We start from the raw sequence: 17,593 nt of genomic DNA on the forward strand, positions 1-17,593 counted from the left end.
AGTGCATATGGAGGTTACGTAATCCTACACCTGATATTTCCAGTTCAGATGTTCCATACCATTGAGGTACGCAATGCATAAGTTTCAGATACTCGAGAACTCAGTACCCTTTTAAGTTTTAAAGTTGTTTTATCTGTTTTAAAATCACAATCACCAGGCAGTACGATTTGCAAAATCACGAACTTCATGAAACGTGCAGCTGTTTCCGTATGATGGTCAGCAAGCTAAGTTAGCTCGACTAGTGCTAGTGAGAAACCTGACTCGAATACGGGCTAGTTGGTCTAATTGTCAACTTTATTTCTTTTCCAATATCTCGTGAATTGAGGGAATTGTATTATGCAGTGGCACCGAACATTCGCGCTCGGCTGAGGAAGACTTGCGGCTGTCCGCTGGGCCAGATATAGCCACATTGTAAGCACTTACATGAAATAATCGTAAAATGTAGGCATACCTAAGCGACATTCCAAGGTCAGAGAGCACAGTGACACATTGTAAAGCATTGGTAACGAGGATCGTGGCATCAAACGCACCGAACTCTCAGCTGCGTATGTCCGCAGCCAGCTACCGCACGCCGTTCTAAACGTTATGCTAAATGCTGTGGACGATGAATCGCATTCGTGTGCAGCATTGTCCCTGCGATCATTCTTCGGATCTCCTTTCCCTTTTGTTTGTCGAGAATAACTGCGCCGTTTTTGCTTTCAGCGATAGCCATAACCGGTTTTCGAACTCCTCACTCGCAAATGACAGTCGAGCACAAACGCGCTGACTGCATATCAACTCACGCGTCCATCGCGGGATGCTTGGGGCATCTTCAAGCCACAGTGACTTACAGAACTAGCGGGGGAGCAGCGACGACCACGTGACCCTCGCCGGGGACCGGCCGGTCGGGTCACGTGACCGGGCGGCGACCTCGGCAGCTGGTTCTGGCCGGTCGGGAAAGTGCTGCGGCGGCGGCGGCGGCGCGGCGGACGCGGAGCGGTGCGGTCACTCCTCGTCCGTCAGGGGTCCACCATGGTGCGTGTCCGCGGAGCACTGCTGGCCGCCGGCCTCCTCTGCCTCGGTGAGTAGACGATCGACGGTGTCTCTGCGTCCTCTGAGGACTGCACGTCCTCATCTGAGGACGGCGCCTCTTCCCGTGTGCACGATGCCCTTTTCTCCGAGGATGGTTCCGTTTCCCCATGAGGACGGTAACCTTCGTCCTAAAAAACGGCATCTCCTTACTTTTCTTCCTCCAAGGACGGCCTCTCCCTTCCTTCGAGGACGAGCTGACACGCCAGCCCGGAATTTGCATTCATACTGTTGGCTGTGTTTTCTTGTGTGCCATTCATCATCAGAATTCCACTGTTTTTATGTTTGATATTAAGACTTTCACAGACGGTAACGGCATCGGCGTGCAAACAGACCATGGAGCGCACTGTCTCTTGCCCAAATCAGAGTGGCCGACACAGTCAAACCAAGACATTTTTGTTCAATATACCTCCTGTCATGTAGCAAACATCACCAATACCGTCATCTCCTTCATTTTGTTTCTACAATCCTCTTCTACGTCCAGCATTACCTCCATAAGCAACAAGTACTTCCTCTTAGCACGACTCGACACGAGCCTCAATCCGCACATCTACAATCCACGGCATTTTCTCGTCTGTTCAGCTCTGCTTCGTCACCCCTGACTCCTCATTTGTCCACTGTTGTCATCCCCGTACCTTTCGCAATTCTTATCCGTGTTATGTCGAATTGTGCAGTTCCGAACAGCGATGTGTTTTTGTCATTGTCATCCTCCCTGCCTTGAGCTTTAAAAAATATTTTGCCGATAAGCATGCGATACCTGTCGTATCCGACATTTAGATCTTACGTTCCAATATATACTCTCTCGTCATGTCTTTGTCCCATCACTTATTGTCACTTGCCGTGCAGTAGATCTGGGTGGTTATAGAAAACTCCTTTCCTGTAATGTTATTGAATCGTGAATGATGACCTCACTTGCGACTATGAATCATCAAGCGTTAATAATACTAAACATGCGAAAACTTCTTTCCGATGACAAAGATAGTCCCCGAAGAGAAATTTTAAGCCATCAACCGGGATAAAAGAGCTCATTATCAATCCTATCGATGCACTCATCAGTCTGCGGTCGTCTCCGGAGCCCCTGAGCCTCCCGGTGGGGGCCAGTCGCCTCTGGTGAGGTAACCTCCGACGTCGGCGGCGGGTTTAGAAAGGCGCGCGTGCCGGCCGGCCGGCCACTGATGGAGGTCGACCGGTCACTGGTGGTGGTGGGGCAGCGGGACCGGGCCGGTCGCACGGGCACCGGTACCGATCAGCCGGCCTTGGACCGGACCAGCTGAGAGCCGCGGGGCTCAGAGATGAGGAGAGGGAAGGGAGTGGGTGGCTGTCACCGGGCGGGGTAAATACAAGAGAGGGCAGGGAAGTTTGAAGTAAGAGATGGGAAGAAGAATAATGAATGGGAGAGGAGAGAGGTGCGGCTACTGCCGGTGAAGGGGAAAGTGGGAGGAGTGACTACCAGTGATGGGACTGTGTGCTGCTGCAGGATGCATTAGGTTGTGAAACACAACAAGACGAGTGCTTTTGGCTCCACAATGTATCGTCATGTGACAGTCAGTCACCAGGACGCTGCGGTCGGACCTGTCGACTCAGAGGTGACCAGCTTAACCTTGGCGATCTCGGTACCACCCTGAGCATTTCTCCGAGATGTCGCCTGGTAAGGAAAGCCCAGTCGTTAACAATAGTCTCAGAGTGTAATCCTCAGAGCGCGCGATTCTCAGAATCGGGACGTCAGGGTGCGGCCTGGCTTCGGAACTTTTATAACGGTGCCACAGCGTTTCAAACATTAGACAAGAAAATCGCGTGATGACGGCTCGGGTTCACCACGATCAATACATTTTGTTAATTCAACCTCTAGGCGCTAAGCTCTAACTTACATTTGATCACACTTCATTGATCCCTGCTCTCCTCTCTCTCTCTCTCTCTCTCTCTCTCTCTCTCTCTCTCTCTCTCTCTCTCTCTCTCTCTCTCTCTCTCTCTCTCTCTCTCTCTCTCTCTCTCTCTCTCTCTCTCTCCAGCCATTCACCATTCTCTCACCGTCTAACAATCACGGTCCGTGTTACCATTGTTATGCACCCCCGCGAGGCACACCCATTGGCCGTCGTGTGACCATCGCACATTTGGCGGAACGAAACCCATCGACGTAAAAGCTGCTGCGACAGACATGACTGGTTCCATGCACCGGATTTAGCAATGGCACGTCAGTGTATTGCATTGCAATGGTGACAACTCGTCAAAATGTTAGGCCTAACCACGCCCAAGAGCTTTCGCCACGCAAGGTTTTGGAAAGAGTTTCTGCTCTATTCGTGCCGATATCAACTCTGTTTGGTGTCTAATACCAAAAAAGGCACATGTTCTTATTCGAGATTGGGCTGAATTTCAAATGAATTTCATTTCTTCAGGTGTAGGTATGATATAAGAATCAATTTTGTTGTTCTCGTTTTAGAACGAGCTGATTCTTTTAAGCATTTCTTCACGTTGTAACAAGTCGGCAAAATTTGCACCTCTGCATCTTTTCAAGCCGGCCAATTTTACCATCTCCGTTCTGTGAGCACCAGCCCCGGCTAGTCTGTGTCGAGCTGAGCCGGAGTTCCGGTGCCGGTCCGACGGACGGCTCAGGCCTCAGCTGAGATCAGCTCAGTAGAGGGCCAGCCTGTCTAACGGTAACCTCGGGTCCCCACCACCTTCAGAGAAAGGGAGAGGAACCGGTAGTGGAGCGCGGTGCCACGGCGGTGCCGGGGAGGAGGGAGTGCAGTCCCCGGGAGGGGAGGGAGGGGCTGGAGGGAGAGGTGTCGAACTCGGGGCTGGGATGGTGAGCACTGGATGTGAGCTGACGTCGCCCCACCTAAGGACCGGTCCTTGTAGGGGAGAGGGAGATGTCTGACGTTAACTCTCACCGACGCAGAGTGAAGGGATGAACCTGAGATAACATCGCGTGAACGTGTTTCGGTACAGTTGTACCTAAATGTACCTACAATGAGCAATTAATTGTTCAAGGCTTGTCTGCAACAGCCTGCAACAGCCCCCCCCCCCCTTTACATCTTCCATGTCATATTATATATCGTCGCTGTCTGTTCAACATGAAGTGTGCCACATATAGCATTCGCGACGCCCAATGAGGATCTCATTGGCCCGACTAAATCATTATTCATTTCTCTTTCCATTTTCACTTTGCGGCAAATCTTTCTGAGGCGTCTTATGTGAAAACGGCCGAAGGACAAATAAACGATGCTAGTTACATGCAAAGGTATAATGCCGCAAGTTGATTGAAATATAGATTTGAATTGGTTATGAACAATCGACTGCATAAATGCTGTATAACAAGATAATATGCATAACAGTTGCTTGTTCCCAGTTCCGGAAGCGTTTGGTTCTTGTCACCAGCCAGTCTTTTTAGTCATCTCTTAGCTGTCGGTATACAGGTACCTACCGGAGCACTCAGTATATCTGAGTTCCGACATGCCCCGATCAAGGCCGATCCCATGGTCAACCTGTTGGAAACTGACGGTTCGATGACGGCTCTTCCGTCTCCATCGTTTCCGGGCTCACACAGAGAAAATACGGGATAGGAACAGCGGTTTATTAGGCACTGGAGCATAAAAATGGAGCATGACTTTCACGTACGCCTTGAAACACGTTCGTCGAACTAATATGGAGACGGGAATAGACCGCCTATTAGGCGATAAGGAGTTATTCAGTGTTGATAGAAGACGAGCTCTTGTCATTACGCATATATTTAGAATGCGTGTAGGCCAGCTCACCTTTCTTCTGCGCATGCTTATGTAGAGAGTCGCCAGGTCCGTTAGGGTTGACCTACCTTTATTATATGAACAGGCCGGATATGGGTGACAGTCGGGCATAACGTCACAATACGCACCCACCACAACGATCGTTTGTTGTTGGTGCTCTATAATCCCGTCGTTAGGGATCCAATGGTCGGTGCAGTGCAAACCCTGCTACATTGACAAGAATGATGCATTATTTCATATTGTTTCTAACATTATAAGCCGCAAAATATCCGATTGATGGAAGGGATGAGGATGCTGGGGCTGAAGCTTAAACTATGGCAGATGTACGCAGTGTTGTGTATCAATGTTAATTGTTAATTGTCAAATGTTCAGGAACGCGGCGCACATTGCCAGTGGCGAGATCAATACGCCGCCACTGATCGATAGATATGTATGAAGCCACTGATACGTCACTCGCCATCCGGTGCACAAGCCGCCGCACCGTGATACGTCGCTCCGTGATCCACCCGTGACACCGTGACACTGACTTGACCTGTGACCTGTCTTCCACAGCCGCGGGGCAGAACCTCCCGGACAGCGGCGACTTCGAATGTCCCCAGTCAGATGGCATGTTCGCTGACCCGACCAACTGCAGAAAGTGAGTAAAGTGAGACCTCCTTGTAAATTAATGAAAATATGATCTTTAAATACATGCATGGCTTTACCTTTACAGTTTACACACAATAGGCATTTTTGCTCGGAATTGCTAGTTTCATTCCTAATTTGCTATTTTTGATCCCAGCATTTGATCCCTTACCTGAATATTTTTACGACACATAAATCAACCGGACTCTTGGCGTCAATCGCCGTCTAATCGACGAATTGTCTATGTGCATAATTTAAACTTTAACTGATTAACAATGACTAAGTACAACACATGTCGATGTGTGCATTCATATCAATCTTGAAATCGTTTGGATTTGATCCCCGATAACAAAAATGTACCATTGTCTTTTTGGTTAAATGCTGCTTTACTAGAAAGGATTGCGTGATACAACAATCTTTGTATGTTTGTTGCCGCTTGCCTCCACTGATTCCTGACACGCCGTGTCTTCTACCTCTGCAGGTTCTACTCGTGCGTCGACTCGTACCCTCACAGTTCACTCTGTCCTGCCGGCCTGCATTGGCACGCCATCGACAAACAGTGCACCTACAAAAATCTGGCCGTCTGCGGACCGCAGGAAATCGGTGAGTTCAGAGTGGACAAAATAACGGTGTACTGCTATGGAACTTTCAATAAAGTGAACGTGTTTGGCTTCCTGTGCTAAAGCGTCCAGTTTATTCAATAGCCTGTAATTTTATGCGGGCTGCGAACACGTAGACGGATAGCAAATATCACTTCGAATGTTATAGGTGCTTGATTTCACCGCTGAAAGCTTGCTTCGTGAGTTTGATATGCAACCCAACTTTTCCATTCGTGTCTGATAATTTGTCTGCCCTCTGTGTGTGCCAGAGGTGACCACCACCACGCCGGACCCGTACGCGGCCTCGGCGTGTGACCCGGCACGCTGCAGCCTGACCCCGGTCGACCCGGCCGAGCCGGGCTGCTTCTGCTCAAAGGATGGCACGCGCATCCCCGGAGACATTGACCCCAAGGAGGTGAGACACTGCTTCCCTCATCCCTCCTGTAAAAGGAAACTTAAGTATCAGTGTGCTTTCATGTTTTGGCTGTCACCTAAATGTATTAAAGCGCTCCTTATAACATTAATTATAATTTCTAGCGGTTTCGCTGTGGCCTTATCTTTTTCAATACAAGGGAAGCATGCCCGAACCATCATTCTTGATCCGTTCACATAGGCAAAAGATAGACAATGTAGCTGGTGGATCATGCCTCACTCAGCATTGCATGGCTGACCCGACCCCGTTATCGCCTTCCAGACACCACAGATGGTCATTCTGTCCCTGGATGGAGCCGTCAACGGTCAGAACTACGAGCACTACCTGGCTCTCTTCAACGACACCGTCTACAAGAACCCCAACGAGTGTCCGATGCGCGCCACCTTCTTCGTCAGCCACGAGTACTCCAACTACCAGATGGTGCAGGATCTCTACCACAAGGGCCACGAGATTGCCGTCAACAGCATCACGTAAGGCACCGCCGGAGGGCTTTACGGGCGACGATTTATTTATAATAGGTGGAGATAACCTACAGAGACTAACGCCGAGATGAAGTTTGTGTAATCTATGGAGACTAATGTCAAAAGTAGAGATTACTGTCATGATAGAAAAAAACTTGGGATACTGATGTCATATCCTGCTCCTATATCTCGCTCGGTATTGACGCCGTTCCTCCGACCGCTACAGGTCCCGGCAGCTGCAGGGTCAGACCTACGAGGAGTGGGTGCAGGAGATGGTCGGCATGAGGTCCATGCTCGCCAAGTGGGCCAATGTGTCCGAGTTCGACATCTTCGGCATGCGCGCGCCGCGCCTGAAGCCCGGCGACAACCGACAGTTCGACGTGAGTTGGTGCTTAAGAAATGCTTAGCTTTGATAAAAACGAGAGAACAAAAACTTAAGTGTAGGTAAAACTTATATCGGTCTATTCTTATATCGATTTATTTGTCTTATTTTAAATCGATTCGTCCTAAAAAAAAAAAATAACGGTGCATTGCTGAAGGTTCTCAGACCTTTACGGCAGCTTCACTGTCACTCTGATCCCATGTGTGATCGTTGTTTATGACCGTGACCTCCCGCCGCCCTCAGGTGCTGTTGGAGCACGGTTTCGCGTGGGACAGCTCCATCCCCGTGCCGCCTCTGCGGGTACCCATCTGGCCGTACACGCTCGACTACAAGATCTCGCACGAGTGTCGCTCCGGTGGCTGCCCCACCTCCCAGTACCCGGGTAGGTTGGTGCTTGTTTGACGCAGGGCTCACTGAGATCCAACTGGTGTTGGTGGGCCACTGAGGCCACGTGATGTTCGTATTCTTTTTCTTGTCATTTTTATGTCTATTTTTCAATTTTGATCGTTATGGCCGCGTTTGAATCTAATTGAGCGGGATAGTTATGCAGCATCTCTCTGATTTTATGTATTTTATGTGTGCTATTTACACTGTTGTGTCAGAAGTGGTATGATTATTGAAGTGCGTGAAATTATTCCACGCGGAAATAATTGTACGTACAAATTTGTTTGGAGAATTTTGTGGATAAAAGAGAGACTTTTGGGCGCTACTGGTGTTCGGTTGTTTAAATTCTATTACAAGCTATTTCGGCCTTATCTCGGTCTAGTATACGGTATTGTATAAATAAGGGAAAATTCGACAGGGAAGATAAAGGAAGCTAAAAATGGCGAAGAGGCGAGGCACGACAACGAACCAACGATCGATTCGATTTTGTCCAGTTTGGATACCGGTGCTGGAGTCCGGTGATGGTAACCGGCGATGGAGCCCGGTGATGGAGACCGGTGCTGGAGCACGGTGGTGGAGCCCGGTGATGGAGCCCGGTGCTGGAGACCGCGGTTATGGAGCCCGGTGATGGTGACTGGTCGTGGAGCCCGGTGATGGAGACCGGGTGGTGAGCGGCGAGTGCTCCGGTTTGGTTGGAGCCCTGGAGCCCGGTGATGGAGCCCGGTGATGGAGCCCGGTGCTGGAGACCGGTAATGAAGACCGGTGCTGGAGACCGGCGATGGTGCCCGGTGATGGTGCCCGGGAGGTGAGCGGCGAGTGCTCCGGTTTGTTGACCGATTAAGGTGCACGGTTTGGTTTTGTGACCGACGATGGTGCCTAGCTTGGCCGCGGTTTGATGACCGAAGATAAACGTTTTTGATATTTTGTTTGTGTGCGTTTTAGTGATCTTGAAGATCAGAGGGGGGTGTGTCAGAAGTGGTATGATTATTGAAGTGCGTGAAATTATTCCACGCGGAAATAATTGTACGTACAAATTTGTTTGGAGAATTTTGTGGATAAAAGAGAGACTTTTGGGCGCTACTGGTGTTCGGTTGTTTAAATTCTATTACAACTGTGCACTGTGTAAGTGCAAAAAACATGTTCCTCTTATTTGCTATATGCGCTGATGTTAGGTGTTTTTCAGTATCCATCCTTATCTACAAAGTGTGATTTAATCATCCCTCTGCTCCCCCAGGTGTGTGGGAGATCCCGCTCAACTCGCACTACGTCCAGGGCTACGACGGCGGTCACTGTCCCTACCTGGACCAGTGTGTGCTCTTCAACTACGAGCCGGCCGAAATCCTGACCTGGTTCAAGGAGGACTTCAACCGGCACTACGAGAGCAACCGGGCGCCCTACCAGCTCTCTTTCCACACCAACTGGTTTAACGAGGCCAACCTCATCGAGGGTCTCAACCTCTTCCTGCAGTGGCTCAACCAGAAGTGAGTGCCGCTCTTCGGCAGCAAAATGCAGAAATGCTGAGTTTTTCCCGTCATTAAAGAAAAAGATGGCAGATGCAATTATTTGTTGTTTATTTTGTGCAGTTCATTGCAAACTGCATTTGTAGTTCTTTGTTGGACAGAAGACACCCAGCCTAACGCTGTTCAGCTGCATAACTTGCTCTATCCCAACCCTGGAGGTTTAACTCGCTCCATGTCTTTCATCAACCTTCCCGCCAACCAGCGGCCTGTGACATGTATTGACCTCCCGCCCCCCTCGCCTTCCGCAGGGACGACGTCTGGTTCGTGACGATGACGCAGGCCCTCTACTGGATGACCGATCCGATCCCCATCAACCAGCTGGCTCAGCTCGACCAGTGGGACTGCAGGAAGCGCAAGGACATCCCGGAGCCGGCGTGCAACCTGCCCAACACCTGCCGCATCAGCTTCAAACCGCCCAAGGACGGCGACCCGGCCTGGGTGCCCGGCACCAGGTCAGTCCGCGAGCCTCTGTAGTTGCTGAATGGGGAATTGGTAGAACTAGAGACTAGGGATGGTTTTGCTAACCTCGCAATGGTTCGGCACGTAATTTACTTTCCCTGCTATGATACCAGTGGAATTGGGATAAATGTCCGAGGACGTCGCAGACTAAATGACACGATTCGGACTCGGCTCATTTTTTTCGGGCGATTCCTCTTGCTTTCATATTGCTTGTTTCATAAGCTAGTTGCCTTTATCGTCAATCTGTCTCCACAGAACGCCCGCTCACATTTCTTTTGCCCTCTTTTACAGGTACTTCACGACGTGCTTCTCGTGCCCGAAGCAGTACCCGTGGCTGTACGACAGCGACGGTGACGCCGGACAGCCCGACATTTACGAGAGCGTCCAGTTCAAGAAATAGGCGGCAACAGCGGCCGACACCACTGTGTGGTGACCATTGATGACCATTGGTGATGCTTAGGGGGCTCTGCGTGACATGTCTCCTGTTGGACTTGTGAAAGGCTCGATTTGAGGTCGTCGCGTCACGCGGGTTTGGTTGAGAAAGTGAGTGTCCCGATGTTATTCAGGAGCCCGACCAGTGACAATTTAATGCGGTTGGACAGTGTTTGTCGTTAATTGCCTGTTAGAGTTCACTCTTGTGATAATTTAGCATGACGAACGTGACGTGTTTCGAAGCTCAATAAATGAGTTTAAGATTTTGACTGCATTCTGTATGTAGATAAAAGCTTTACCACCGAAGACAAACAATATACGTAAACGTATTATATGAATATATTTTAACAAACATACCATTTGCCTTTTACAGCATAACACCTAAAAAGTGTAGCGGTTGTCACTGCAAAGTCAGTCACGCATAATTGCAGCACAGTATCCCAAGGTAATGCTTCGTTATCATGAAAGCTATCACGTTTGATATGATCATGGCCAGGGACGTATCCAAGGGGGGGGGACGGCCATGGCTAGGTACTTGAGGACGATTGGAATCCTCTGTTACGAACGTCAAAACTCAGAGATCGTTGATTATAAAGCCAATTTAACCCTCCCCGGCACAGGCCATTTTGCGTCCTTTGACGGCGCAAGTGTGTGTGTGTGTGGGGGGGGGGGACGACCTCCCCTCTCGCGCTTGGCCCCTGATCGAGCTAGAGATTCGCGGAAAACATGAACGTGTTGCCCTGACAAAAATAAGCCGATGATACCCAATTTTAAGGTCCTAGGTCATCGGTTGACCTTCCAGGTCAGGTCAATGACCCAACCGTCGGGAAAATCGGGACCTGTTAGAACGTCGTAAAGTTTGGCTGCCATGGGGGTTCCGGGGTGCTGATCACGAACATCATGTTCGTTTTGATCACAGATGATGTCCTTATACATTTAGGCCAGGTCGGGTCAGGTCAGGTCAGGTCAACCAGTAAAGGTCCTGCCGGATAGTTGAAGTTCGTGTCAACCACCTCTGATAGCTTCGTAACATGTTACGAAGGCACCAAAACTACTTCGCAAATGTTCAGATGGTTGCTAACTTCGAAATCAGCTCCAAAAACTGGCTTAACCCTCGCCCGTAAACGGCGATCTGCCACCTTCGCCCATGCAGGGGGGGGGGTTGGTGCGACCCCCCCCCCTTGGCGTTTGAAAACGGAGCGTCGTAGAGCTTAGCGGAAAAGACCAACGGATTGCTCTCGCCGAGATCTCGCGATTGGTGGTATATTTTTTGGTCCTAGGTCAACATTTGACCTACTTTTGACCGGTCAAAGGTCAAATTTTCGGAAAAATAGACTTTTTTCAACTTTCCGCGGCGATTGCGGCAAAACGGTGGGAGATATCGACTTGAAACCTTCACTATCGTGTTCCTTGATCAATTCTCTATCGTTTGGTATGTATTTCGTTTCCCTAGCTCTAAAAATGGCGCGTTGGGAGCGCCGGAAGTCGGCAAGGTCACAGTCGGCGGCAGAAATTCGAAAAATCAAAATTTAAATTTTTGAAATCTGATTGTATTTTTGGATTTGGTAGGTCCATTTGCTCCCTATAGAAGCTAATATTGCTGCATATTCCCATTGAGGTGACAAGAATTAGCAAAATAGTGGTTCGGGCGCTTTTCAAAAATAGTACCGGACGCTGTTCCTCTTGTGACGTCATAGCTCCGTGACCTGACCTGACCCGGTCAAGTTTCTTATACCATATGATAGCCAATACTTGCCCCAACATGCATGTGAAGTTTCATCACGATCCATCAACCGATGTCCGTACCACCGGCAGGAAACCTCGGGCGTTGGCACTCAGTTTGTGAAAATCCGGCCGGAGGCTGTTCCCTTTGTGACGTCATAACTCCGTGACCTGACATGACCCGGTCAAATTTTTTTTTATCAAAAGATGCGCAAGGTTTGCCCCATCAGGTACCCAAAATTTGGCGGCGCTGCGCGCCGCCGTTTTTGCACTATTTCCGAAAAACCTCAGGGGGGGTTGCACCAACCCCCCATACATGGGCGAGGGTTAAGTTAGAGGCATGTAAAACTCGAAAAAGTGGATCGAGGTCATCAAAGGCCAGTGACCTGACCTGGCCTTCAGATGACCTTGACATCCACCCTTATGCATAGGGGAAGCATCAACAGATGTTTGAACGCTTGAAACCACGAAAGGACTGCAAACGCGCGGCTAATGCGAACCGGCATACGCCGAACCGCGATTCCGGCCAAACTTGGTCTCGAAAAGTAGGTCACAGGTCAAAGGTCATTTGGGTCAGGGTCATGAAGTTTTCAGAATAAGTGTAAAATTGATCAGCGCGATGGTACTGAAGGTTTCGTCGCGATCGGCCGCTTCTTACGCGAGTTATTTGCGAAAAATCTTAGGGGGTTGCATCACCCTGTGTGTCGGCGAGGGTTAACCCATCCCATTAAATTTATTAGATATCTCATTAGAAATGACACAATATTGAGAAGCGTAATAATTCCTCATCTAAAACAATGGCGTTTCTAGAAGCTAATGCATGATGACGCTAAAATCCTAACCGTGCCGTAGCCCTCCAATAAACCGTGTCTTTCCAGGACAGCAAATGCTGAATGCATGCGATAAACTAATTCACAGCGAGGAAGCTCCAATGTGCATGCGGGAATACTAATTTGCTGGTCTGCACATCTGGCTAGCATTGGTCTTAGATGGATAAAGCATTCAGCACAATTTAATTTTTGAGTTTCATACCAGCAGAAGATTCCCTTATGATCTATGCACATTGCATGGGCTTCGAATGCTACTCGCTGGCCTTCTGATTTACCCATTTAACTGCACACCAGTACTTCATTCAGACCTTATTTACGTCTTCAAAGACATTTTATCACCATGAAATGGTCAAAATTTAGGCGCCGTATTTGATTATGTCTCAGTTCAGGGGCCAAGACGCCAAATGTATGATGTTTGTGGGTCTTGAAAAGAGACTGCTTAAGCAGACTTCCCCGAGTAAAGGATTCAGACCACCTGACACCGTGGTCTTTTGAAGCAGCAAAATGAATAGGTAACGCTGTCGGGTGAGACTTTTTGAGCTGGGATCGGTTGTAAAAGGCGGCCGGGCTACAGGCTGACGAAAGCAGAATAATAAGTGAGTGACCTAGTATTCCAGCGCTATATGCTTGAAGAGAGAACCAATACTCGGTGATCGATGAATATTATATGAAGGGCACGCCTATTGGTGCTCTTTACCTATTATGAACACATGTTTCGGTCAGTTTTCACAAACGACAGCGTCAGAAAAAGTGATACTGTATCAGAAACCTTCAATCATTTAACAATCCCTAATCTCCAAAACTCGGCAAGTGCTCTAAGAAATTTCCAACGACCTCTCAGCGCGCGCGACATAAAACTGCTCTTTGCAGAGCGGGTTAGTTTATGATCGGACGGCTATCCGGTAATGGTCCAGGAGGGCTCATCACCTCTAAAGCCGAGCCCAGCAATGACTTTGTTTGGGGAGTAAACAGTGAAGGAGATGTGATCGCGGCCCACCGGCTAAAGAACGTCACACTTAAGAAAGGGCAGACATGTCGGGAGCGCCGCCATAGGGGACGTTTTAAAGCGACTTGGAGGAAAGCAACGCGGCAATGGTGAGGAAAGCAGCGATCGACAAAACGTGTTAATCGAGGAAAATGAATGACGACTTCTGCACTGAAGAGATTATCTAATTTCCATTGGCAAGTAATGCATAGGGATGCAGAAATAAGCTACTTAGTATAACAAAGTCTTTGCTACGATGCAACATCATTTACCAAGTTCAGGAAAATGATGTGACATATAAGTAGAAATTAATTAGTTTCCCCTCACTAATCAGCAATTGATGCATTACATAACCTTTGCACACCTGACCTATAGCACGGCTGTAAGCTTGGAAAATATGTTGCTATTTCACTGAACATCATTCCGTAGTTCAGACATTGATCCGGAGTGGCCCAGCGTCAACATGTCCAACATATCCATCACTGAGCATTACGGACAGTATAATCCGTGCTCTAACTGCTGTATACCATGAGGCTGTGGGCTGATGACCTCGACTTGTAACGCCATATTTTTCCATGACCAATATGCGTCCACGGGAAATGAAATGCATGTCATCGTTTTATTGTCATTGGCCGGGCTGCTTTGCGGTCCCCGCTGGTGTGTTTTGAGCGATCCACTCACTATTCGTGAGGCCGCCGCCGGGCCGCGGGGCTGCGTGCTGCTGACGTGGGTCGGACGTCAGCCGAGGTTTTTATCCCGTCACCTGGCCGCCACCGTGACGGATCTGGGGGAGGGGGACGGGGGGGGGGGGGGTATCGCTGTGTCACCCGCCTGGTCTAGCCAGCGCTAACGAGGCAAGTTGGGCCACTCAGTAGACACAGGAGACGACTGACCTGAGACGCGCCGAGGACCGGCACAGGAGACGAACAGCTGACACCGAGATATCAGTCCCAATAAAACCAGACAGCAAATCACGTCCCACATTGTACACGCAAACATATGGAACGCGAATTATTTATTACCACGTAACGTATAAGTAACTTCAGGTACCTACCTACCCTTAGCATGTAGGTATGACACTGCTTCACACAGCTCATAGCCAATTTAATTACCTTTTCAGAAACAATAGTCATTCTAACTTAGCACTTTGGAAGTATTGGAAATTGCTAGAAACAGCAATAAGACGCAACACCTAAACCTTAAGTAAACTACCCACACTGGACACCACATATGCGTGTTTAACCGATAAGCACCTAGCCTAGCCGACTTCCATTGATTAGGACTAGGAACTTTAGCGATGCCGATTGCCAACTAAGCATACACAAAGCCTCGTCATGCGTTATAGATAATAGATCAACGATCGACCATGCATCGAATAATGAGGTTTTGAGGGGAACCCCCTTGGGATAACCCGTGCCGACCCCAGGGGCTAATGGTTCAGTGGTGGTTAATAGAACAAATATTGTTCGTTATTGACTTAAGCCAGTCCTTAGTGTTTTGCTCGAGATACACCGATAGGCAGGGGCACAATATAACCAGTTTATAAAGATGTACAGAAGCAGTTGCGTATACTTGATGCGTAGCATATAGGCCAATAAAATAATATCGTATGTCTAAACAGATCAAATAGGCTGGATAAAAAATGAAAGAACAAAGACGCAGATATTTGTATGCCAGGAGAGAAGTAATTGATTTATTTGGATTTCAAACTATGTATATCTATCAAATATAAAGTCGAGGGTGTTAACATGGAAATGTTCTGACTATGAGTTAGTCTCTACGGTGTTTTTACGGTGTTCTTATGCCACCTACCGCAGTTCTTGGGTCCCATTCTTTCACGGCAAACTGTCAAAACTGTGGCAAATGCAGAAATGGTAAACGACAGCTTTGACATTGGGTGGTTGATCAACCAAAGCACATCTGAAGTGTTTTATTGTGTGATAACTTTTAGAACAGTATACAAGAAAAAACCTTGAATTTATATGCACTTATGCCTCAACATAATACAAACTGTATGATCTATTGATTCGATTTCAGACCACTCATAGACCCTTTTAGTCGACAAGTAATGTAGGTATGTACCTAACTGAATTTTCACCCAGTACCTTTGCACAGAGCCCAAAACTCCCCAGCCACATGTAGCTGGGAAGATGCATCTCCGTAATCCTGTTCATGATTCGAACCATTGAATGCATGCCGGCTGTCATTACTCATCAGTCATTGCTGCCTAATCCCAGGGTTTATCCCAGCGACACCCCCTGGGCATCTGGTTGTCATCACCGGCGCAGTCCCCTTCAGCCGTAACCGCCGTTCGTCACGTCAGTGGACGGTTCCGCGGGGCGTTCGCAGACCTCAGGGACGGCCCGCGGCGGTCCCCCGTGACGCCACAGCTGCGTGAGGGCGCTCGTCGTCAGCTGATTGTGTCCGGCCACCTGGGGCTCTGCCGACGGGTCGCCATTTTCATCGGTGCAGGAATTAGTCACATTGTCCCACCACGAAAGAGGTAGATGATGAGTACCGCACACGAGAAGTGCGTAGGTCAGAAATTAATGACACTCAGCCAATAATCGACGGCCATTATGGATATCTTAAGTTCTGACTGCATAATTGTATGCACCTTTTTGGAATTTGCAACACAAAGATAGTAAGATGATGCATGACATCAGTATTGTTTTAATATGCAACATTAATAGTCATGCTTGAAAGTAGACTTTGCAGTCAGAGGCAGTTGTTCATAACAAAGAAACGGCAGATGCACATCTTCCTCAAAGCCTGTTTAACAGCATCTCGCCTTTAATCGATCTGTCCCTGTCCACTCTCCAGTCTCTCCACTCTCCTCTGTCTCCCCTTCTCCTTCCCTTCCCCCTCCCTCTCTCTCTCTCTCTCTCTCTCCCTCCCTCTCCCTCCCTCTCTCTCTCCCTCTCTCTCTCTCTCTCTCTCTCTCCCTCTCTCTCTCTCTCTCTCTCTGTCGATCACTGTCTTAGTTGGTCACGCTGCAATCAGCCTGCCCCGGCGATAACATCTGCGTCGGACCGAGTGTAGCGCCTCCCTCTCAGAACTTACCAGAACACAAGGACTAGCCTCACCGACAGTCTTGTGCGTGATTCTATTTATGGAGTAGTTGGGCACAAACGCAAGCCCAAAAGCTACCCGACTTCGCCACGAAATGGGTTGGAGAGACCGTGTATTAGGGTGTCAACCGTCTGCGCACTGTTTCACCAGCTGGAAGAAGGATAGTTGACGGTGACAAATATGACAATATTTCTCTTCGTAGGGTGACAGTGCTCGTATTACTTTAATAGCCAAAACACTCAATACACATATACATATATAGGTAGACGGACTATTGCGCTTTCTATCAACAGAAGGGCTTCTGCGCGATACAGGCAGGCAGTTGTGCTAAATAGGCAGGCCATTACGCATTTCTGCGTACTTTTAATCGTTATCACGTGGAACGGGCCACTCCATGTGAATAGACTCCCAATACTATGCTCAGTAATGCTAATACACGGAGGCGCACCGATTGTGAAGACACTGATAATTTACTCGCTAGATGGCAGCAGTAGTGAGCGCCTGAAGGTAGGCTGTGCCGCACTACGTCAAGCGCAGACAGCGCGCGCGCGGGCTGATGAGGGGGCGATTAAAGCGCAATGGGAAGGGAGTTGATTGGTCGAGGGAGAAAGAGAGAGGGAGAGAGAGGGGGAGAGAGAGAGAGAGAGAGAGAGAGAGAGAGAGAGAGAGAGAGAGAGAGAGAGAGAGAGAGAGAGAGAGAGAGAGAGAGAGAGAGAGAGAGAGAGAGAGAGAGAGAGAGAGAGAGAGAGAAACAGTAAAATTCAGCTGTCGAAAATTCAGGAGTTTAGAGATAAAGTTGCCAACAATAATCACCACCGTTGACCTGAGGTCAAATATGAAAGAATCACACAGAAAGTCCGTTAAAAGACCTATCGAATGCGC

At 48.7% G+C, this 17,593-nt stretch overlaps 1 protein-coding gene across 1 annotated transcript; it reads left to right on the plus strand.

Moving 5' to 3' along the window:
* The first annotated feature begins 702 nt into the window (after window positions 1–702).
* LOC122371626 (chitin deacetylase 1-like) lies at window positions 703–10,368 on the plus strand. Its single transcript, XM_043348062.1, has 10 exons — window positions 703–1,060; window positions 5,361–5,445; window positions 5,914–6,035; window positions 6,301–6,446; window positions 6,726–6,934; window positions 7,152–7,305; window positions 7,551–7,689; window positions 8,926–9,172; window positions 9,460–9,663; window positions 9,962–10,368. Exons 1-10 carry the CDS (start codon window positions 1,012–1,014, stop codon window positions 10,068–10,070), a joined length of 1,464 nt encoding a protein of 487 aa, XP_043203997.1. The 5' UTR covers window positions 703–1,011; the 3' UTR covers window positions 10,071–10,368.
* The last annotated feature ends 7,225 nt before the right edge of the window (window positions 10,369–17,593 follow it).

Source organism: Amphibalanus amphitrite, unplaced genomic scaffold (assembly GCF_019059575.1).
Source record: "Amphibalanus amphitrite isolate SeventyFive unplaced genomic scaffold, NRLGWU_Aamphi_draft 001264F_arrow, whole genome shotgun sequence".
Classification (NCBI taxonomy): domain Eukaryota; kingdom Metazoa; phylum Arthropoda; class Thecostraca; order Balanomorpha; family Balanidae; genus Amphibalanus; species Amphibalanus amphitrite.